The sequence below is a fragment of the Marmota marmota genome, unplaced genomic scaffold (genome assembly GCF_001458135.2).
Source record: "Marmota marmota marmota unplaced genomic scaffold, marMar, whole genome shotgun sequence".
In the NCBI taxonomy this organism is placed as follows: Eukaryota; Metazoa; Chordata; class Mammalia; order Rodentia; family Sciuridae; genus Marmota; species Marmota marmota.
The window spans coordinates 84,654,022-84,679,389 of NW_026000026.1; the positions used below are offsets into that span (position 1 = coordinate 84,654,022).

Sequence of the window (25,368 nt, forward strand, 5' to 3'; positions counted from 1 at the left end):
GAATAACTTAGAGCAGGAAAAGGTATTCTTCTTTCTTCTTTGTATTGGGGGAGGGGAAAAACTGGGGATTGAACACAGGGTCTTGTCTTTAGGACCTCATTAAATTGCTGGCTGTTCTCAAATGCAATCCTTCTGCCTCTGCCTCCCAAGTTGCTGGGATTAGATGTGCAATACCATGCCTAGCAGAAATGGTTCTTTTGACTCACTGTCCCAGAGGTTCAGTCCATTGTCAGCTGACTCCTCCATTACCCAGGATCTGAAGTGAGGCAGAAGGGTCTGGTAAAGGAAAGTTCTCTCCTCATGGTAGCCAGAAAGCAGAGGGAGGAGAAGCGCGGGGAGGGGGAGGGATAGAATCACTCAAGGGCACACACCTCCAGTGACCCACCTCCAGCCTTGTCCCACCTGCCAGCAGCTACCACCCAGTACGGTAGTCCTGGTAGGTTCCAGCTCTCATAATTTCACCTCTGAATATTCCTGCAACAACACAGGAGCTTTGGGGGGACTCCCATATCTAAACCCCAACAGGCACCTTTCATGAACAGTCCATATACTTAAATGCTTCTGAGTAGAGAGTTGTTCATGAGAGAGACCAGAGCTGAGTACATATCTTGCTTCATTTATATCTCACAATGACCTTTGGTATCTCCAATTTTATTTTTCTGATGAAGAAAGTGAGGCCCACAGGGATGCAAAATTTGCTCGAAATTTCTGTACTCCCAAGAGGTGAGCACAAGTCTCAGCCTAGGGTTTTAGGCTCAAGTTCTTCCTTCCTCTAACAGCTTCCTTTCAGAAGTCACAGAGCTCCACCGGACCACTCTTACATCCATTCAAACCCCTTTCTACATCATCATGTAAAATTGTCAATGGATTTTTAAGTCTTTTAAAATCTAACTAGCATGTGGCATTTTAAAAAAGCGTTTTTATCGAAAATAAATGAAAACATCAATTAACACACTGTATAATATGGAAAGAAAATAATGGCCTATGGAATCAGACTTGTGCTCCTTTTATCAAATATCTATTCATTTTTATTAATGTGTTAGTACTTATCATTATGTTAGGCACTGAGGCAGAGTGGTACGGATGCCACCAGGGTGCTGGAGCTCAACTTCTAGTCATTTAACTTTATTTTAAAATGTACAGAACAGAAATATCATCTATTTTGCAGAATTTGGAACTATGAATATAGTATATCACACAAAGGAGCTGAAAATGTAGTCCACCCAAAAGCCTGCACGTCGAATTTTAGAACAACTTTATTCATAATTGGCAAAACTTAGGATACAACCAAGACGTCCTTCAGCAGGTCAATGGAAAGCAGTCTGTGATATATCCAGATAATAGACTATAATTCAGCATTAATAAGAAATAAATTGTCAGGCTATGAAAACACATGGATGAATCTTAAGTGCCTATTACTAAGTGGAAGAAGCCAATCTGAGAAGGCTACAGAGTATATGAACATTTGACATTCTAGGAAAGAAAAACGAGGGAGACAAAAAAAATATCAGTGGTTGCCAGGAGTTTGAATAAGTAGAACAAGAAGTTTTAGGAATGAAATCACTCTATGAGATTATAATAATGGATCCACGTTTCTTTTATCCAAACAGTACGCACAACACCAAAACACCATGTAATGTGATCTAATGAAATCACCCCATACATTGGGATGATTATGATGCATCAATGAGATTCTTGATTGCAACAAATGAACCACTTTGGTGGGAAATCTTGATAATGGATGAGGCTATGCATTTGTGAGACAGGGGCATATGGGAAATCCCTGTACCTTTCTCAATTAATTTTTCATGAACCTAAAATTAATATTATAAAATTATTTAAAAACACTTCTGGAGGTCAAGGACAAATTAAACCCAGTACTAAAAAGGTTTCCAGAGAAGCACAAGCCTTAACTTCTTGCCTATTACCTTTATTTCTCATGTATATCTCTCCTAATAGCTCTTTCTCTAACCCTGACCCTACCAACTGTGGTGTATTTGAATGCGACAGTTCCACCAGAAAGATGGTGTTTGAAGTTGCTGTTCTGTAAGAACTCTTGACAATCAGTAATCACTTCAGATAAAAAAGTAATATCTAATGTAGTATCAATATAAGTTAGTATTTAAAAAATCACTATACAACTTTGAGAAATAAGTATTTATTTATGTAATATGTACATACTTACAAAACTGATTTTATCTAACACATGATTCTGCATAATATCACAAAAAGAACACCATGTCCCAGAAGTAAAAATCCACATAATTTATGTTTAACCCAACAACTTTTAAACATAGAATGTTATCAATTTGGCTTTATAAGTCACAAAGTCCTATTTTGAATTTTTTTTCCAGCCAAGGAACAGAATAAATTCAACATCATGTTAATTTAGTCGACCCTGAGTAATTGCTAATTGCATAATTCGAATAGATATACATTATACAGTTTCATTTATACTCTTAAATGTACTCACACTTACTACCATACTATCTTTTTGCCTTTTTACATCCTAATTTTCTACTTCATTAATCCTCAAAAGACTGAGGAACAAAGAATGAAAAAGCAATAATAACAAAGAATCAGAAGATGAAACTACCAGCATCACCCAAGGCCTTTCCAACTTAAGAAGTACATGGCATAGCCAGGTCCATGGGTGTCTCAAAAACTCAATAGGGGCGTGGGGTTATAGCCCAGTGGTAGAGGGCTCCCATAGTGTTCTTGAGGTACTGGATTCTACCCCCTAGTACAACAAAAAACAAACAAGAAAAAAAATCCAATACAATAAAAAAACAATACAAGGAGAAACCTGGAACTGAGCAATAATCTGAGGTTGATGTTAAATTAATCTTCAGCATTTTTCCTATTTTTCTCGCACCAATTTAAATAAGTGTACAAGCTTATAGAATTCAACAACTTGGATTAAAATACATAAAACATGAAACTCAATAATCTGGGGTTCTTCAGAAGAAAAAAATTTTCAAGCAACCACAATAACGATAACAAACTGTGTTAAAGACAGGTTTTCCTAAAAGCTTGGGAAAGAAAAAAAGCAAATAGCTATCTACTCACAACTTCCCAAAATGTTCTTGTGGAGTTATTAAGGAAATGGACAAGAAGAAAAGGCACAGAGGAGATGGAGGCTCTGGCCTTAAGATTGATGATCACAGCAAGACTGTCTGGCTAAGCTGCCAGGAGAGAGCAAGTTACTTTCCTTGATCATAATGTAAAAGGGAAATTCCAGGAGGTTGGGAAAGCTGAGAATGTGGAGTCAGCCATGCTCTATTGCCTTTCAGAGAACTGGGCCAAGGAAACGGAGGCCAGACGAAAGCATGTATTTCTCTCTTCTATCTGCCCTTCTCTCCTCCACCTCTCCCACTCCTACTGTTCAGAAAGCAGCAGAAGGCTCACCAATAACTAGGTACAGGAACGCTATCAAGCTCCAACCTAGCCATGGAGCAGCTCTGCCCCAGAAATTTGAGGATTCCAGGAAATGGCAATGTTTGTGATTCTATCAGAACAATCCTCAATGATATCAAATAAGATGTTTCAGACTTGGGAAAACAAAATGGAAAGAAAAACTCAGATTTTTAGGCTCTATAAAATTTCCCTATAGTAGGAGGGAAAGTAGCAGAAATATTTTAAGTTTGGGCATACTTGTCTTCAGTCTATAGTAGATTGTTTGTGTCATGGGGCCAAAGCCCTGATAAAATACTGTTAGAGAAGGATGGACTTAAAGGAGCGAGGAAAATAGTATAAAAGGCTTCTCTTTTCACTCACAAAGAGAGAAAAATGTATTTTGATCCTATTACCCCAAACAAAAGTGCACCACAGCAACTTGTTATGTCTTGTTTCTGTTTCTCATTACTCTGAATGATATAAAAGTTGGAATTTCACTTTATGGTGCTCAGAAATGAACATACATTATAGTTTCAAAATGAATACTTAATTCTTCTCACTCTCAAGTAAAAAAGGGGAAAAATGAAATAATTACTTTAAATAACATTAATACAAAGCAAACCTTACATATGAAGACAGTGCAGGATACAACCTTCATCACCCTTTATAAAACTGCCAGATTGTGCTAATTCTTTTACATCAAAATAACAGTATAGAAGAGTAAATAAAATTACGTTTATATGTGAAACTATTATCAAAGTTATTTGAAGTTGCATAGAGTTCAACTGTACAAGAAAAAACATTTACTTAATTTTTATTTATATAAATCCCAACTGTAAAATATATTACTTGAGGGGGGAAAAAGCTTTCATTAAATACAAACATAACGAACTAAATAAGCCAGATTGAATATAAAATAGTTTATTTGAAAATTTCCATAAAAAATAAAGGCAGAATGGCAGTTAGAAAAGTTGTGCTTAAGGCAAATGAAAGAAGAAGCAACCATACTTAAAATCTGAGGCATACCCTCTCATAGGCAATAAAGTAATCACCTCTCAAAAATGTCTTTTGTAAAAGTTTGGAGAATGGGTGGAAGCACATAAAATGGCCACTGTCAGAATTTATTCTTGGAAGTACTGAACAGTATTATACAAAAATAATATGAATACTCTGATCTAAAATATACTCAAATTATTTGCCCTTTAGTTGTCATATAGCAATGAAAAAATAAAATGTATTACCCAATGTTCATAGTATAAATCTATAAAATGCCAAAAATTAGTTTTTTAAAAAAAAGGAAACAAGGATGACTTTCCAGATTGTATGTGTACATGATGACTAGATAGAAATGATCAATTCTGTATTTGGCCCACTTTGTATAAAACATGCATAAAAATGTGTGACATCTCTCTAAATACAAGTAGGTGTCCTAACGTAAATTGTTGAGCAAGCTGCTCTCCATCAGACCTGAGGCCATGTGCACATACAAAAAAACAAAAAGAACAATGTTTTTAAAGAATATTCAATAGACATGTTCCTTAATTAACTATGTCTTCTTTAAAAACAAAACAATCAAGTACACATCTTTAAATTAAATGTCTTTGCACATGAATTTCCACTATATGAATTTGGTATATTAAACTGTGCTATAAATATATTTGTATATTTTTTTCTGAGAACTATATGTATAATTATATGATTATAAAAAGGATCTATTTCTTTTCTTCTATTGGAATGATAACATGCCTCTCTAGAAAAAAAAATTACAGCCTACAGGAAAATTACAAAACTGTTAAATTCATTGAAGCTATTCAAGAAGGTATAACGACATCAAGCTAAAAGTGAAGAAAGTCTCAGTATCCTAGACAGGTCTTCCCTCACACGGTCCTAAGGGGCAGGCGCTGTTTATACATGCCTGCAATTGCTTTGGCAGCACTGTAGATCATCTGTCGACGAGACATGCCAGTAAAAGCCATGTGCCAATCAGTCCGGCTGACATTCAGTAAACTCTTTTCCAGAACTTCGCCCACTGTCACCAAAAGGCCTGACCACCTCAGATTATAGTCCTGGGGAGTTAGGCTTTGAGCCTACAGAGAAATAAAATCCATATTACTTATAATGCATTAAAATGTTGGAATTCGATATGTAACATCTCAAAGTAACATCTCTCAGGTTACTTTTAATATAGATTATGACAAATCCTGAGACACAGTTATACAGGCAATGGTATGAAGTTACAAGGCCATGAAAGAATCAAAATAATACAGCACATATCTACTTTGTTAAAAAATAACACCATTATGCTCTTTGGTTGTTGCTCAAATATAATCTTGTGTGTGTGTGTGTGTGTGTGTGTATGCGTGCATGTGCGCGTGTGTGTGTGGTGCTGGGAGTTGAACCTAGGGCCTTGAGCATGTCTAAGTCTTAAATCTCAGAGCTGCACCTATACAGAGCTCAGAGTCAGACGACTTAAATTCTAGTTCCATATTCAGTGTCACTAGATTATTATCTTTGCTAAAGTTATCATTCTATAACCATAAAATTGCAACCAGAAAAAAAGGAAACTGCAATAATAAAGGCTTCAAAACTGCATGATTAGTCTGTAGAAAGTATCCCCAGAAACATGATTAGCATGTCAAGTAATGTCCAGTCCAGGACAGCAACAATCATTATTATATCATTTGTAGCTGGCCCAACCTAGCTATATCTGCTTCCACTCAAAAGCCAGAAATGGTGTGGTTTTTCATTAGATGTGGTCAGAGGAGGTCATCCATACGTAGAATGGATCTACTGTACAGTGATCCCCAAATGTGGTGGGTATTACTATCTGAGGGGCTTCCCTCCACCAAAAAACCTTAGTTTCTCACACCCTAACTAAGAAATCTAATTGGAAACTCCATAGCTGGTTCCAGGAGAAACAAAACAAATATAAAACAGCTTTCAAGTAAATTTGACAGAAACAGCATACCATCTGAAAAACCTGCTCCAGTGTTGTTTTCCAAAATATATATTGCACTGTCAGTATCTGACTATATGAAAGAGACATGGCAGAAAAATGATTAAGGTCTCTAGAGACACTATAAAACTGTGCCTCTCAAATTGCTATATGAACATAAATCCCAAGAAGTTCTTGTTAAAATGCATATCCTTATTTAGTAGCTCTGGGTAGGGCCTGAGAGGCAACATTTTTATCAAGTTCGCAGGCAATATTTAAGATGTTAGGCCAAGGATCACACTTCTGAGGAACAATGTATTTGATATTATCTGCAAAAATCCAGAATAGCAGGCTTGTAAAGTGGGAGAAGGAAGAATCGTTCGCATTTAAGTTTATCAAGCATAAATTACATAAAACTTTTTCCACATTTTCACTACTATATCTATTGATGGTAACAGTTATTCCTTTAAAGGCTGATTTCTATTCCCTTAAATTAAAAAATTCCAATAATTCAGTAGCACAAACTTAATATATTGCGGGATGGATAAAAAGAAATATAAAGAGTTGAATAGCTAGAAATAAAAGGAAGGCATTTCAACGCACACACTACTGTATCTTCTGAATGTTAAAACCATGTGGCAAAAAAAAAAAAAAAAAAAGACAATAGAATGAAAAGTAAATGCCACCCTTTGAATATCACTCTTCAGTTAACCACATTAACAGCCTGCTGTGCACCTTTCCACGCCTTTTCCCTCTATTCATTTATATATACTTTAAAGGGTATATATGTACCTGTTAATAGGTAGGATCATACTAGCTGTGTTGGCTTTGACATTTACTTAGCAATATGTCATAGGTATCTTTAGATACTAGTATATGTAGGTCCACTTTGTTCTTTGAGTATCATGTCTATTTTTTTCCAATCTATAATCCTAAAAGTGAAACAAAAATTGTCTTTTTAAAATGGTCAGACATCTATCACAGGGGTCAGCAAACTTTTTCCAGAAAGAGCCCGAGAGTAAATATTTTAGGTTTGGGAACCAAAAAGTCTTTATTACAACTACTCAATTCTGCTGTTGCAGCACAAATGCAGCTATAAACAACATGTAAGCAGACTGCAGGGTGTGTTCCAATAAAACTCACTCACAAAAACAGGGAGCAGGCCAGATTTGACTGTGGGCCACTGTGTGTTGACCTCGATCTACAGCAACGTTAACAATGGCTGTGATAGGAACATCCTTGTAATTATCAGGTTTCTATGTTTTATCATTAGACCTGAAGTGTAGTTTGATTTTCTGGTACACTTATATCCTTCTAATCTTAATTAACAAAGGCTATTTAATAGTACAGTTAATATTTCTAGCAAATACCTTCAATTCTACTGAAATCCTTTTTATTCTTTACTCTGTTCATATGTTGAACTATTAAACTAATTTGCTATTGGCAAATGGTTCTTTGACTCTTGGAATCAATTCTTTATGGTCAGGGTATATGTTCTTCTAATGTATTTCTAAATTTTATTTATTAATTTTACCAATAATTCTGACCTTTAATTCTTAAGTGATAGGACTAAAATTTTCTATGGCGTTAAGAGAGATGCTCTATCACCACGAGCATCACCTGTGAATATTCTGTAGGGGGGTTTCTGATTAGATGGAATTCTTTCACTATACTGCTTCGCTGAGGTAATTAGGTTGAATCATATGGAAGTGACAACATTTGACTGTTTTTGACTATGAATGACAGCAACTTTGTATGGTTCAACCTAATACTCTTGAAGCAACAAGTAAAATTTATATTTTTCTAGAAAAATCTATCATTTTATTTAATTTTTAAAAGTTAATGGAACAACAGTAATCTATTATTCATTTACAATCTTTTAATCACCTTCTCATTGGAGTGAATTTAGTTAACATCTATAAAATGGTTTTCTTAATCCTCTGAAAAGAAATTATGGTATAAATAAGTTTCAGCAAAATTTCAAAATTCCAAGCATTAATTCTTGGTCCCTTTTCGAAACCATAAACCTATAAAAGGCCAGTGATTGCTTTTAGCAATTTGATAAACTCACATGCCAAATTAATATGTAACTGTATACATGCATATTCTTGGGAGAAAACCCAGTAATTTCAAATGCCAATAGTTTCAGATTCTCAAATGCCGACATGTGCCAAATAATTGTAAGAGGGGAAAAAAGTCTAAATGCCATTTAACAGTACAGAAATTTCAGTATAGATACATGTTCCATTTTGTCCATTAGAGAATTAGAAAAAAATTTATACAAAAATATAGAAGGATCATTACTTATGCTTACAATCTTATGGAAACTACACAGACAGGTACATGGTTAAATCTATTTTCAGTCAACAACCTTAAAGACATACCTGTCACCTAAAGTTTCTAATACTGACTTGTTACTAAAGATGAGTAACTAGAAAGGAAGATCAGATGAAAGAAAAAGGAAATAGAGATAACAGTGAAAGTAAAGATGTGAAATAAAGAGGAAAGTAAATGAAATGTGGACATAAGCAGAAAAGCAAACATTCTGATCTCAGAGTAAGAAACATAATCATAAAAAAAAAAAAGAAGCAAATGACAATTGGCCATTGAATGTATACCTCTCAAAAACAGGTAGAAAACAAAAACAGGGAAATAGTAAGACATGGAATGACCAGAGATCTGCACAAAGAAACAGACTACAAGAGAAATAAAACAAACAAAATTAAAACATTTTAAACAAAAAATAAATTTAAAATTTGAAGGATAATATTGCAAGTTTCTCTGGAGCATAATGAAAAAGCCAAGAAAACCAACCTGTTGTACAAATTCCAAAGGCACCGGTGTGGCTTGCGTGAAAGCTTCTAGGTGAATGCCATGGACAGGGTCTTCAACTATCAAACAACCAATGTCAAACCACCTGCAACAGAACATGAGTTTCATACTGATTACCTGCTAAATACGTTACAGTGAACAAACAAAAAGGAAAAACAAACTAATTAAAAGAAAAATTAACCTGTAAGAAGACAATCCATAAAAACAACATAAAAAATTTCTTGGCTGGCTAAATTCCAAGAAGAGAAAAACAATCTAGAACAACAGCAAAGGAAATGTTTAAAGGTCCCCTTGCTAAGACAGGGAAACAATGGAAACTGGGAGCTTAAATATGCAACAGATAAACTTATATTCATTCAAACATGAGTATAACAGCTTCTCATGAGTGATATTTTTAAAAATATTACTAGGCTCAACATGAGAAAGTTAATATATTACCAATTTCATTAATATTCAACCAATTAGTAAAGTTATTAGCAATTTTTAAAAAGTTCCTCCAGAGGGAAAGATACTTATAGGGGCTGGAGTTACAGCTCAGCAGTAGAGCACTTGCCTGGCATGTGTGAGGCATGGGGTTCCATCCTCAGCACCACATATAAAAACAATAAAGGCCCATCAACAACTAACTAACTAAATAAATAAATAAAGTCTATTAAAAAATACTTATAAAAAAGCACGAGTTTCAAGTTATCACCTAAAGTTTCTAATACTGAGTTGTTAAGACAATTACAGCAACACCAGAATCTCTATTACATGAATTATGAAACAACCAGACACCGTGAAATCATGAATTTAAACAACAAAAGCATAGGAGCAGGAAAATAATCTCTATTCTTAAAAATATGCACATCTAATAAAGTGCAGTGTGTCAGGAGACTATTTACATATTCAGGGAAAAAAAACAAGTAAAATATGGAGTAATATAAGCAACTCCGCTGAATATTAAAATAGCAATCTGTAATGCCTATAGTATTCATATCCTAAAACTGCTACAAATTGAGAACACTATTACAAATATTTTATAATGTTCTAATATCCATAAATAAAATTTTTCAATCATCTAATTTATCCTAAAATGTAATTCCATAAAAGGTTAACCCACTAGTTTGGCATGGTAGATCACTCCTCTAATCTCAGCTACTTGGGATGGCAAGTTCCAGGATCAACTGGATGAGACTCTGTCTCAAAATAAACACTACAAAGGGCCAGGCATAGTGGCATACGCCTGTAATCCCAGTGACTTTGGAGGCTGAGGCAGGAGGATTCCAAGTTCAAAGCCAACCTCAGCAATTTAGCAAGGTCCTAAGAAACTTAGCAAGACCCTATCCCCAAAAATATATAAAAAAGGACTGGGGATGTGGCTCAGTGGTTGAACACCCCTGGGTTCAATCCCCAGTGCCTAAATAAATAACTAAATAGTGACTTATTTTATATGGTATACTAATCAATATTTCATATTTTGTTACAATAATTTTTCTCACTCAAGAAAATGTATTTATGAAATATCCACAAAGCCAAGCTTAGCTGAATTTTATTTTGCATTATTTTGCATGATTTGTGTACATTAATGTCTATCATGAATAGTATACTGACTAAACTGTTAAGCATGAGAAGCAGAGTCACTGAAGCATAATAGAATTTCTCTTGTCATGCAAGTGAATGCACATCAGAACTTCAGGGTCCCTTATTCTTTAAAATACTACCATGCTAGAGATTGGCTTCCCCCTTCTCTTCAAATCAGTCAACATGAAACTGCAATCACCATTATCCCTCCCCACAACTCCTCCACTTCTGTTCCCAGTGCTTCTTTCTAAGGAAACTTTCAGTTTCTCTCCCCGTCCTAAACAAGCTCTATTCCTTTTTAGGGGCCAAACACCTTGTATTTCTTCTTTAACTGCCTTGCTTTTCCTGAATTTGTCTTTTCTAGACTCAGTTCTAAGCATGCATTTTCTTGAATTTATTTTCTGTGCATTTATTTCCAGGAACTCTGAAAGTAGCCACAGTATGAAAGATCAAGTGTTGGGGATTCTAGCTTTTACTCTGTTGTCTTCTCTTCCCTCTCTCAGCACTCTGTGTACTTTACGGTCACAAACCCTCTGTCCTCTTTCCTCCTCAATCCATACTAGCAACCATCACCAGACTTCCTGATATTATTTAGTATTTAGCATTCTTGGTCTTTGTAGTATTCTACTGTTTTGCTTAAAAGGTATTTGAGGGGGGAAATACCACATTAAGGTGTGATGGAGGAATTTATGGCAGGTCAGTGCTCCCGGTGAAAAGCTACATGAGTTACATCATATACTGAGAAAAACTGAAAAGCTGCAGAAATAAGGACAAAACACGAGGACAAAAACCTTCCTTCCCCAGCTTAAAGCCTTAAGCTGACAAAGCTGAGACTGTGACTAAAACACACACTGCCAGCTTCCTCATACAGCTCTGCTTATAGGAGAAAGGTGTGTACTTCTCAACATCACCTGAGGATTCCGGAGTGTTTTCTAAACAACATCTGGTTTTTGAAGATTAGTAGGCCTTCAGGGACAGCACCATATTCAGGGACAGACTAGAAGGAAAAGGAGACTAAAGTCCCAAATATTAGGACTCACAGACAAGGAGTTAAAAATAACTGATGCAAAACAACTGAACAAAGAAGAAAGATAGTCAAAAGAGATGAATATATGTAGATACTCAGCAAATACATTTATTTTTTAAAAAAGAATTTAACATATGAGCTGCCCAACAGGCTGCAGGATCAGTGGACTAGAGAAGGAAGAAATTAATGAGGAAATAGAAAAAGCAGAGTTTGGAATAAAAACCTGACAATGTGGAAAGTGTGTGACTCTGTCAAAAGGTGAACAAGTTGTAATCTGAGTCCTAGACAAAGCAGCAAGTCTTAAAGAGTGATTTAGAATCCCAAACTGATGAAGGACATCAATCTACAGAATCAATAAGCTTAATAAGCTCCCTGTTCCCCCAGAAAAAAGAATTATAAAAGGAGGCCAGCGAACAAGACAAACATACCTAGGCATACCACAGAAAAACTGCAAAAACAAAATGACAATGTCCTAAAAGCAGCCAGAACAAACAACAAATTATCTTTACACAAATGAAATAATATGATGATGGCTGACTTCTTTTTTTTTTTGGTATCAGGAATTGAACTAAGGGGCATTTAACCACTGAGCCACATCCCCAGCCCTATTTTGTATTTTATTTAGAGACAGGGTCTCACTGAGTTGCTTAACACCTCGCCACTGCTGAGGCTGAGGCTGCCTTTGAATTCACGATCCTCCTGTCTCAGCCTCCTGAGCTGCTGGGATTATAGTCATGTGCCACCGTGCCCACCATGGCTGACTTCTTAATTGAAAGTGTTGAAAGAATTACCAACCTAGATTTCTACATCCAACAAAAATTAAGATGAATTAAAGCAATTTCAAGTAAGTAAAAGCGAAGAAAATTCACAGTGAGTAATCCTATATTATAATGTAGTATCAAAGGAAGTTCTTTAGGCAGAGGGAAGATTACTGACAGAAAAACAAAAATGTAGGAAGAACTTCAGAATCATAATAAATGAATACTGACTGCACAGAACAATACTAGTGATGTCTTAGGAGTTTAAAACATATGCAGAATTAAGATACTTGACAAGAATACTGCAAAAAGTAAAAAAAAAAAAAAAAAAAAAAAAANGAGCTAAACAAAGAGAACAAGAAAAAATGATCAATCTCATTCAAATGAAAATTAAGAAGGCTAGAACATTTTTAGGGACAAATAAATTTTTTTAAGACAAATGAAGAGAACATGACCACTCTAGGAGAACAGGTACAACATTTTAAGACACTACCTTGGAAAAATGAAATTATTTAAACTACAATAAAATCAAGACCAGATATTTTTGCTTGCTCTAGCACAGAGCCTAACCTAACAGGCATTCAAGTAAGAACTTGCTACATGAAACACTAAACTAAAGGAAAAGAAAATAAAGGCTTCCCAAGGCCTAGGTAGCAAATGTTCATTATATAAATAGTATAAATACAATGCCATTAAATCTAATGACACTGAAATAAGGAGGCAACTGCTGACTCTGAAAAAAAACATAATAGGTAAGGTGAACTTATTTCTTTATAGTAGATATTATAAATTTCCCTAATTCACTCATCTCAGGAAGGAGTTATGGCTAAATTCTTCATTGATAAAAAACTTAAGGGCAGGGGACATAGCTCAGTTGGTAGAAAAGTGCTTGCCTTGCATGCACAATGCCCTGGGTTCAATTTCCAGCAACACACACACATACACACACACACACACAAAAAAAAAAAAAAAAAGAAAGAAAGAAAAGAAATGAAACTCAAATACATGTTAATTAACAAAAAAACAACTAATAGATTAGTGGGATTTTGCATCATCAAACCTAGATATCATGCTTCCAGGGAATAGAGACTGTTTCTTCACTTTTTACTATCCCACAGTGCAGAATTTATATTTAATATGATTCACAAAATATTCACCAAATTAATTGGTACCTGCAAGCTACAAGATGATAAACTAAGCAGAAAAGTTTAATTCTTTTTTTGTTTGTGGAGTCCAAAAGAGAAAATCAAAATGAAGTCATATCTGGCCTTTTTTTTTTTTCCTCTGACTACTACATTAATTAAATGTGGCCTCTTTCATTGGAATTACAAGATACTTTAACATCAATCATTCTTTACAAATGTTTTAAGAATGAAATTTTATATTGTAGGAGGGATCAATAATTAGGTAAGTTAGAGCTCACAATGAAATAATCATCAAACTGAGCTATGAAACAGAAGGGTCCTAGAGCTTACATTGTACTCTGAGAATTTATACTAGGCAACTTGGTTCAGATAAGTAACTATACTTTTACACATCTTGAAATGGCTTCTAGGTATTATCTATATCTTTATTTGTTGAAAATAAGCTATGAAACACTGATCATAGCTATGATTTGCTTTTTGATAAAACTAATACCTGGCATAGAAGTTTCAGAAACTTCCTAACTTTAATTTTGGCTGAATTGATTTATTTCCTTAAATTATTTCATATATTTAAAGGGGCAAATTAAGTTTAGTTCAGAAAAACCACTCACTTCAAATAAAATCTGATAGGATGAAAAAACAAACTGGTTAAGTTTTGTATTTTAAGATTCTACATTAATTTTTTTTCTCATTAGCTCCCTCTGTTTCTCACACACACACACAACAACAACAACAATAAAAAAACCTGACAAATTAATAAAAATATTAGTTTTGATATTTTTAAAATATGTATATATTTTAAAATATCTTTATTTATCTACTTTTATGTGGTGCTGAGGATTGAACCCAGTGCCTCACATATACAAGGCAAGTGCTCTACCACTGAGCCACAGCCACAACTGTAGTTTTTATTTATTTAAAAGATTGTGAAAAAAAAAAAAAAAACATATCTAAATTTTAAAGGCAAAAACTTTAGAGCAGAAGTAAATCTGTCAAATATGAATAAAATCATGAAACAAACCAAACTACCAATAATACTCTCAAATAAGGTTTTTCTTGAGGAAAAACTCCCTATCAGCCTTTCAAGTTCAGTGTCGCTTTAAAGTATCTTGTGTGTAATAATATCTAATGAAACAAAATACTTAAGACCCATTAAAAATCAGAATGAAAAAGCAGGCTTTCTACATGATCAATTTTTCTAAATTTATATTCTTTTGTGCTGCTAAAATTTTGTAAACTGTCCCCGTCTCCATTCTTAATACATTTTATCTTCTTAAATATGTATATTTGCACCCTTTCTTTTTCCCAATGACAAGCTCATACTTCAGTACCCAATCATCTTTCTGAATGCCTGCAATCTCAGCATCTATTCTTACTCTAACCCCTACAGTCTTCACCATCTTTGCCTTGAAACCCAAAGCCATACATTGTCACTGCTTAATACAACAATAGCAAGTTCTAATCTCCCAGATTCAAATAACCTCTACTAGAGAATTAAATGAATAAATTTTTTTTTGCCATCCCACCTATGTAATACCAATACTGTCCTCCATATTTATATAGTACTTCACAATACACAAAGCCCTTGCTTTAGTCTCTAAGTTCAAAGAAATGTACTTACCATTTTCTTTGTTCAATAACCTGTTTCTATTTTAGGATTTTATCCAGGTTATCCTCTCTAAAAGTAAATCTGGAAAAGTCTTCTTTCTCAGATCATTAATACTTTCTAATTTGCAAAAGCACTCTTGAAATTTGGCAAGTACAAACTCAGTCTTAGGTATGTGACTTGCATCTTTAAAGTAAACATAATCTTTTATAATGTTAATATTTACCTGTGCACAACTGATCAAATGTACAATTATTGTGTATACAAATTTAACTTACCATACTTTTTTCAAAATTAGATTGAAGACAAACCCCACAGTCCACAGTTAGCTTTGCTATATTTTATAAAGAGTAAACCTCTAGCACCATAGAAATTCTAACTGAAAATGTGTAGTGAAAGCCAAGTTCAAGGGAAATCCCCCAGAAAGTAGAAACATTTCAAAGTGCATGTATTCTTCACAGCATTCTTCTGTAAGAACAGATAATTATGAAAAGTAATCTGATTTGTATTGTATATAATGCACTATATTTAGATATAATGTAACCATTTTACCTGACAGCCTCAAATTCTGAAAAGTGATTTTGGGTGGTGGGGGGCATGTAAAGGGCTTCATATTCTATTCAAATAAAGTACTAAACATGAAAAAGTACCTCAAATTCATAAAGCACTATCCAGTACAATTTAAAATAACCTAGTATCAATGTGGGATAATTATATTTAATAGCTAATTATAATCAAAACTTGAAATATGCTATGCTAGTTACCTCATTCTGTTATGAAGAGAGTGAATAAGGTAAAGTGGCTTTCAGATGGTCTCAGTAATGTACACTATTATACATTCCTTATGGCCAGCATGTCATACCAGAACGTATTTCTCCTTAAATGCAAATACAGTTATCCTCATTATTTGTGAATCCTGTATCGGTGAATTTTACTCATCACTAGAATGTATTTGTTATCTCAAAATCAGACATACACAGAAGCACAAGAAATTTGAATTGTCTGATATGCACATTTCCCAATATGCACATTTTCAATTACATGAACAAGGAATACTATCTGTGCCTTCTTGTTTCAGTTTGTGTACTGGAAACAAGTGTCTTTTTCTCTATCAGTGCCTTGGTTTGGCATTTTTGTGCTTGTTGTTGATCTCTCTGTTTCAAATGGCCTCCAAGTGTAGTGCTATATGCTGCCTAGTGTTCCTTAGCACAAGGAGGCTGTGATATACCTCATGGAGAAAATGTGTGTATTAAATAAATCTCATTCAAGCATGAGCTACAGTATTGTTGCCTATAACATTTCAATATAATGAAGCAAAACAAAACAAAACAAAAAACACCAAAAACATGTATATAAAGATGTATTTAAACAGAGCACAAAAAATATAGGCTGGCAAAAATGTAATCCTGTATTTCCCTTGCAAACAATGGTTCAGTATGCCCTAATTCAGTGTCTGAGGCAACCTCCTAAGACATAACCAGAACAAAAGCCAAGAACTATCTGTCTCACAAACAAGATTTCTTAATGAATTATAAATGAGAAGTACGAGAAGCTAAGAATGATTCCAAGGTTTCTTGCCTAAGAAAATGGAAGGATAGAAATGCCATCTATTGAGACAGAGACGAGTGGGAAAGCAAGTCTAGGGGACAGAAAAAGTTTAATTGTAGGCATTAAATTTAAGATATTCAAGAAAGTCATCCAAAGGGCAAGTTTTATATAAATTAGGACTTAGGTCTCAGTGGAGACAGAAACAGAACCGCTGGTACACCTAAGAGGCTTAAGACCAAGAAAGGTAGGAGATCACTAAGGGAGTAGACAGAGAAGAGGACCAAGAAGATGCTGAAAAGAGGCACAGAAACATCAGGGAAACAGTGAACCAGGAAGCCAAAGTGTGGTATCAGGAAGACAAGTGAAAAAAAAAAATTAAGAAAGAGATGGAGACAACTGTCTAGAAAGCCACTGATAAGTCAAATAGCATGGAGAACCCTGAACTGTCAGGGGAGTGATGCAGGCAAACACCTGCTTGGGGCAGGTTTAAGAGACTGCAAGAGAAGAATTAGAGAAAAGTGTTGGCAACTCTCAAAGAAAGCAAATTTAAGTAGTAGGGTATAGGGCAAATGAGGTCAAAGAATTTGGTGGTGCTTCCTTTGGCTTATTTCTTTTTTAAGTTGGGAGAGACACTTGTATGCCACTATTTATCGGTAACAGTACAATAGAGACCAAAGAAAAAAGAACTTAAAGAGGAGACTGCAGAATTCCTGGAACTTTAACATTTTCAGGATTATTAATACTAATAATAACAAATTTGTGAGATTCAATATATATTATAATTCTAGGTGCTGATCTGAATGTTGTTACTAAGTTTTAAAGATTTCTTTTGGGACTCTCTTTTTGTGCTGAGTATATTTCAATCCTTCCACCAATAATTACAACCTATCTTAGATTTCTTTAAATTAAAACTCCACTATATCTTCAATATACCTAAGAATTTTCTAACTAAAAGTAATCATTAATTCAACATCATTATAAAAACACAATTAGCTCCATATAAACCACAACATCATTATCACAATGATGAAAAATTAATTGAAAGGGAAAAAGGTGTTTTTACTCACTTTTAATCCAGCTGCATAGCCCACTGGTTGTGGGGCAATATTAGATTGTCCAGCTTCCCCTATAACCACAGCTAAGCCAAAGACTTCCTGAAAGGCATCTCGGACAGCAGCCACTTTTACTTCTTTATTTGAAGTCACCACAATATCCAGCTCACCTCCAGATTCTACAAAAAAAAATTACAATTCCAAATTAAAATAATGAAATTCTCATAATTACTACCATACCATATGCTAATATTTACATAATTACTCCAACTTCATAAAACCAGGCAAGATAAAAATCATTACCATTTTTGTATGGCTAAGGAAACTGAAGCTGACAAAGTCTTGCCTTAGGCAACACTGCTGTTTAGTGCTCATGTCAGGACCTGAACCCTCTTTTTAGCACACCATTTGATATAATCAGATACATTTTTCACCCTTTAATCAAGTATAAGAGCATCTCATTCCAACATGTGATTAGCCCCAAACTGCTAATTTTTTCTGAGTTTCAAAAATAGGAATTTAATACAGTATATGAAGGAGTCTTAAATGGTACATACCTTCTAATAATTCTGAGTATCATATCTGCCATAACTAGGATATTTTTTGGTAGTCTATGAAATGTTCCTGAATACAACAGTAGTTTGCCTGAAAACAGTATTCTGTAGTCAAACACTGTGGGAGATACTGCACACTGCATCCCCTTCTGTGAAATTCACAACATACACTGACAGAGCAGAGATTCTGAGAAATCTCACAAATCATGAGTTTAGCCAAGTTCTTCCCACATTTAATCTGTTCATTGAATACTTTTACAGCATCTAATAATGGTTCCTAAAAGTACTCCACAGATTATTTATTTGGGAATTGATGACACAACAGATATGAAAACAGCTTATTTGTCTACTACACTAATTTAGCTAAGCTTCTTCTAATTAAAATTTGGGTGGAGACATTAATTGCATTTTTAAGATTATAAATACAAATAATTATTCTGTTATTAGTTAATAAAAACAGATACTTATTATATGAAACTTCTAATACCATGTGCTTGCCAGTTTGCAGTCCTTCAACTATACAGCAATCCTAGACTTAAACTTCCAACTTGTGAAGTATAAGTTATATATTTGTGATATTCCAGAAAATGAAAATAAAAACTATTACTAATGGCAAGTGGTGCATCAAAGAGTTTCATAAAAACTATGAACTAAAAACAAGAACTCTCATAACATATGCTTTTTATCAAAGAAATAGTTTCAGTATGGGGATCATCAAATTTTTTATTCTACATCTTCATCGTTTTTTAAAAAAGCATTTATCACACATTTATTTGTAAATCACACATGCACTACTGTCCTAATAACAATATTTAAGCATATCTGAAAACCGAAATAATTTATGAAATTTGAAATTTTAAAAAGGTGAATATACCACATTTTATTCATCAGTTCAAATACTTTAACTTTCAATTATACTAAAAACCTGTGTTTTTGTCAGAGTACTAATCTCCAGGATATATAAAGAACTCAAAAAACTTAATACCAACTAAACAAACAACCCCATCAATAAATGGGCTAAGGATCTGAACAAATACTTCTCAGAAGAAGATACACAATCGATCAACAAATATATGAAAAAAAGGTTCAACATCTCTAGCAATTAGAGAAATGCAAATCAAAATTACTCTTAAGATTTCATTTCATTCAGAATGGCAGTTGTCAAGAATACAAACAACAATAAGTGTTGGAGAGGATTTGTGGGGAAAGGCATACTCTTACATTGCTGGTGGGACCACAAATTGCTGCAATCAATCTGTAAAGCACTATGGAAATTCCTTGGAAAACCTGGAATATAACCACCATTTGACCCAGCTATCCCACTCCTCAGTCTATACCCAAAGGACTTAAAATCAGAATACTATAGTAATGCAGCCACACCAATGTTTACAGCAGCTCAATTCACAATAGCTAAACTATGGAACCAACCTAGATGCCCTTCAATAGATGAATGAATAAAGAAACTGTGCTATATATACACAATGAATATTACTCAGCATTAAAAGAGAATAAAATTATGGCATTTGCTGGTAAATGGATGGAGTTGGAGAATATGCTAAGTGAAGTAAGCCAATCCCAAAAATGTTCTAATAAGTGGATGCTGACCCATAAGGGGGGTGGGTAGGATATGTGAAAAATGGAGGAACTGTAATTGGGCAAAGTGGAGGGGAGAGGATATGAGGGCAGGGATGATGGTAAAATGAGCTGGACACTCTCACACTAGGTACATGTACGACTGCACATGTGGTGTGATACTATATCATGTACAACCAGAGAAATGAAAAGTTGTGCTGCAATTGTGTACAATGAATCAAAATGCATTCTATGCTGTCATATATACCTAATTAGAATAAATAAATTAATTTTTAAAACCCTGTGCTTTATTTCTAAATATAACTATTTGACCAAGTATGTTTCATTATTTTAAAAAATCTTAATCTAATATTTTGCGATACAAGTTGAGTATTATCCCTTATCCAAAACGTTGGAGATTAGAAGTGTTTTGGATTTCCGAATTTTTCAGATTTTGTAGTATTTACCTATATATACCTAATGAGATATTCTGAAGACAGATCCATGTCTAAACGTTAAATTCATGTCTGTTCCATATACACCTATACACATAGCTGGAAGGTATACTATTTTTAGTGAGTCTGCATTTTGACTGTGACCTATCACAGGTCAGGTGTGGAATCTTCCACATGTGCCATCACAACAGTACTCAAAAACTGTCAGATTGAGCATTTTGACTTCAAATTTCCAGATTAGTGATGATCAACCAGCATGGTAAATTCAAAGGCCTGGTTCTAAGCACAGTATATTCTGATATTTAATAGCCATTAATGGCTATCCTTGGTAAAAGAGATATCTCATGAAAGATGTTTGTAAGTAAAACATCTGCCTCAAAAGCAAGGCTATTTTTTCCAACTAAATATCTGTGGAACAACTGAAGGTTATTTTTTATCAAAGACTCCTTCTCCTTGATTATGTAATATTCCACAGATCACTTCTCAACTGGGAATTTCAGCAGTTATCAGAACCTACAAGCAAAGGGTCACATAGCAAAGAGAAGAATAAACACTCCTTTCTCACTTTTTCTTCCACGTGGGACATGTCATTTTTTTAAATTGATGAGTATAATTATACATAATAGTGAAATTCATTATTATATATTCGCACATGTACACAGTAGATCAATATAATTGACATATCTTAACTATCACTAAATACTGATCCATTCAGATGCAGCTCAAAGGCTTTTCAGTTTGTGATGAGTGGCCCTGTCTTTAATGATAATAAAGAGAACTAGTTAAAAGAATTTAGAAAGATCCAATTTGGAGGCAATTAAAATCTGTTTCTCACAGTTCTTGTGATTTCTTTGATATATTTGAAATTTTATATCAAGTGATTTCTAACATATTTGTGTAAAAATGCCATAAGTTTTATTGAGTTTTGTTAGATCAGAATGGTATTGCTTTTGCTGTCAGTAAAGTGTCAGCTTTTACACACTGTTGTATCACATATTAAAGGTAACTAATTATATGTTGTCATAATAACAGAAATTTCATTTCTTTATCTTTCTTCACCAACCCCGCCTTTGATTTTATGCCTTTTTCTTGATGTTGTGCAGATTACTGGTTTGAGAAATTATCTTGGGTTGGAGTCCTGGCTTTATCATTTATCAGCTTTGTTACTTTGGGGAAGTCACTGAGCTTGTTTCTTTGTAGAAAACTACCTGCCACCACCTGCTGTAAGGATTAAATAATTGCTTTTACAGTCTAACACAGACTACATCCATTAAAATAGCAAAACCTCCAAAAATATACATTTCTTTCCTTCATTCAAAATACATACTTCTGAAGAATAGAATATATATAATGCATTAAGTATGTCAAACTGGTTATTATGAATATACAAAACCAAATATATAGAGAGTCAAACTTCTCAATTCTTAGACTGTTAGAAACATAAAGAACAACTGAATTGGTCTAATTTTTTTTTAAGTTTCATAGGCACTTTTTATTTGATATAATTTAATTCAGAGAATTATCACAAGACTACTTTTTTCATTCCACAATGAGTCAGCTTATTTTAGAAAGGGACATACAAAATTAGCTATGTTGTCATGGTTTCTTGGCTTCTAGGAGTTCTTGTGAGATGCCTTTGTATTTTCACTTGATATATCTCAGCACTATTTTATTTTTTATTTATTTATTTTTCTTATATATGCCATTCTTTTATTTTTTTAATTTGTTTTAATTAGTTACACATGACAGTACAATGATCTTGACATATCATACATTTGAATCAGATGGGGTATAATTTCTCATTTTTCTTGGTCTAATTTTTGATTGAATTTTCTACTTCAAGGGAAGCAAAGTGGCTAAAATGTAAAAAATTAAACTTGGATTCAATCTAGCTTCACCAAGCTATGTGTATGTGACCCAAAATAATTACTAACACATCTTTGAATTCAATTTCCTGACCTAAAATTTGAGAAAAATACCTACCTTCCAGAACTCTTATGAGAATTAGTACCTGGCAGAATAAGTATTCAATAAATGGTACTTAATCATTGCTAGGTCTTGTCCACTGACATGTACTAGACAGTGAACTAACAACAGAGTTAAGACCAGTGAATGCTCTTGATTTTATACTAACACTAAAAATAATTTTCCTATGTACCTATATGAATACAGCATAGTGAATCTTACCATGATGTACATCAACAAGATTGGAGCCCTAATTAGAATAAGATATATTCTGTGATTGTATAATTATATCAAAAATAGATTCTACTGTCACATATAACTATTAAAAATAATAAAAAATATAAACAAACAAATTTATTACAGGTACTGTTTGAGTACCTGTAATAAAGCTCTGGTTTGCAAAAGATTTTCTATAGGATTACTAATAATGGTTACTGACCTAGATAAGAGATATTACTTTACATGCTGAATATGTATACAAAAGCTAAATAATAGAGAGTATCTCTATGCCAACTGTCTGAAGGATTCTTGGTGATAGGAGCTTAAAGGCATTTAAAATAGTTCTCCCAACAAATCTAGTAAACATTTATTATTAATAACTAGATTAGCATCCTTAAAAATATTATTCTTGACTTAAGCATACATACATTATCTAAAACAACTGGAAAAAATCCCAAACCAAGTATGAACAAAAGCATCACTTCAAATGTCAACAGTGAATAAAATAAAACAAATTAATACAAAGCAGTACTAATTTATATTTTTAAGAAAATAAGTAATGACACTAAAAATTCATATTGTTTTTACAGTCTATTCTGTGGAGTTTTCAAAACTTATTTAATGGTGACTAAGCAAAGGGTGAATTAATAGTACCAAAGCTAAGATGGACAGCTTAATACAAGAATATAAGAGGAATGTCCACTGATTACATGACCAATGGAAATGAACTGAGAATTACAATTAGTGGCTGACATTTATGCACACTTTAAAACATGGCAGATACGTTTAACTTATATACATACTAATATATGGAGCCATGCCAGGGTCCAGCGTTGTAATCATGCTTTCTACTGAATGTTTTGTCTTATCAAGCACAGACTTCACCATAGGATTTCCAGCCACACCCTGCATGAAACAAATTAGTACATAAATTCATAGATACTCATTCAAAACAAAGAATATCATGAATTTTTTGACTGTGAGGAAAATTTTTAAGTTTACAATGCATCCCAGACCAGAACTTTTTAAAAATATTTATATATAAAAAAATGAGGTTGGAGCAATGTAAATTGTTATTATTAATATTTCTAAATGGTCCTCTCAAGTTCTCTTCCCGTTGGCATCACAGATCCATAGCTGTGTGTAAACTAGCAGCAATCTTCAGACCACATTTTGAATGGCCCTGGCCTGGAATGTATGATATTCTATGTACATTTTATTTATAAATATATTTTTATACTTCATCTCTACTTATTTACCTAAAATATTAGATGAAACATCCCTCAGGTTCTCAAATACAGACTGGAATCTGATGCTATACATATCCATACTCTGTTCCCTAATATACAAAAATAGTAAAAAAAACAAAAACAAAACAAAAAAAAAACACTTTTCATTTGCATCCCCCTGAATGGTTCCCTATTACTTTAACATATAACATTTAGCTATCTTCTTTTAAAGTTTCCTTTCTTCCTACTTCCAGTTTCTCATTTTGTTCATTCCCATTCTCTTCTCAGCCAGACCTCTTCCTCTGGAGTCTTAGAACCACACTGTTAGGCTGAGGAACCACATCTCAGGGCCCATTCTTTCCTTCTGCTTCTCCCAGAGTGAAAGCACCTGAGGAAGCAGTGCCTCCTGAGATGGCATCTGAGTAATAAGTCAGATGCCCTCTCTCCTAACTTACCATTAAACTAAGGCAACTCAGAACAAAATGAGTTCCTGAGACTGAAATTTAAGACTACCTACCAACTGCATGCTAGGAACCATGAGCTATTACTATTCCAAGCCCTGGAGAGCTAAGCTGGGGATGACGAGTGGAAAGAGAGACGTTCTTGGCAAGGGATAAAATAGTTATAGTCTCTATGCAAAGAAAAGTTTAAAAAAATTGTTTTGTAGTTGTAGATGAACAGAATGCCTTTTGTTTATTTTTTATGTGGTGCTGAGGATTGAACCCAGTGCCTCATACATATACTAGTCAAGTGCTCTGCCACTGAGCTACAGCCCCAGTCCACAAAGAAAACTTTTAAATTACAAAATATTTTTTTAAAAAAGGAAGCTCTGAACAACGCCAGTCATAAAACATGAAGCTTAAATAATGTAAAATTTCACTGAATCACTTACCAATGTAAAAAATATTTAACATATGTAAAAAAAAAAAAAAAACCTTCAGAATATTGGGAGTAATTTGGCAGAATGATTCCAAAATTCATTGATAAAAATAAGTGGGAAAGACCAACAATTAATGTTTTGTCTCAATAAGCACAGATAAGACACAACATTTGAAGACAAATCAGCGAGCTTATGCAACTGAATACTGACATATTTTTGAATGGAGAGACTTCAACTGCCCTCTCTATCGTATGCATCACTGAATGCCCCCTATACCCATCTCAGCACACAGCAGGCTTTCAATATATACTAGTATAATAAATTAGCCTAGAGTTAAATTAACCCAGGATGTTATTTATCACTGTGCTAGATCTTTTCCCATATAACATCTTCTTGGGACCCCTGTCCCTACCCTATCCTTTGTCAAACACTGTATTAATTTCTTTCTGTTGTTTTGCCTTATTTAGGGTGTCATATATGAAATAAAATATGGCTTAATTTTCACTTAATATAATGCTTTTGAAATTCATCTGTTATTGGAAGAATCCAATTGCTGAGGAGTATTCCATTGTATGGATATATAATTTTTCAATCCATTCAGCAGTTGGTAGATGGTATGATTTGGATGTGTT

The 25,368-nt window shown here is 33.9% G+C and overlaps 1 protein-coding gene across 1 annotated transcript in view; it reads right to left on the reverse strand.

The window, feature by feature from the left end:
- Nucleotides 1–2,142: 2,142 nt before the first annotated feature.
- Prrc1 (proline rich coiled-coil 1) overlaps nucleotides 2,143–25,368 on the reverse strand; it is a 30,880-nt gene continuing 7,654 nt past the window's right edge. The window contains exons 5-8 of the mRNA XM_048811884.1: nucleotides 23,431–23,533; nucleotides 17,854–18,041; nucleotides 9,146–9,280; nucleotides 2,143–5,483 (exon numbers count right to left, since the gene is read on the reverse strand). Coding sequence (XP_048667841.1) covers nucleotides 5,274–5,483; nucleotides 9,146–9,280; nucleotides 17,854–18,041; nucleotides 23,431–23,533 — 636 coding nt within the window. The 3' untranslated portion in view covers nucleotides 2,143–5,273. The remainder of the gene's footprint in view (nucleotides 5,484–9,145; nucleotides 9,281–17,853; nucleotides 18,042–23,430; nucleotides 23,534–25,368) is intronic.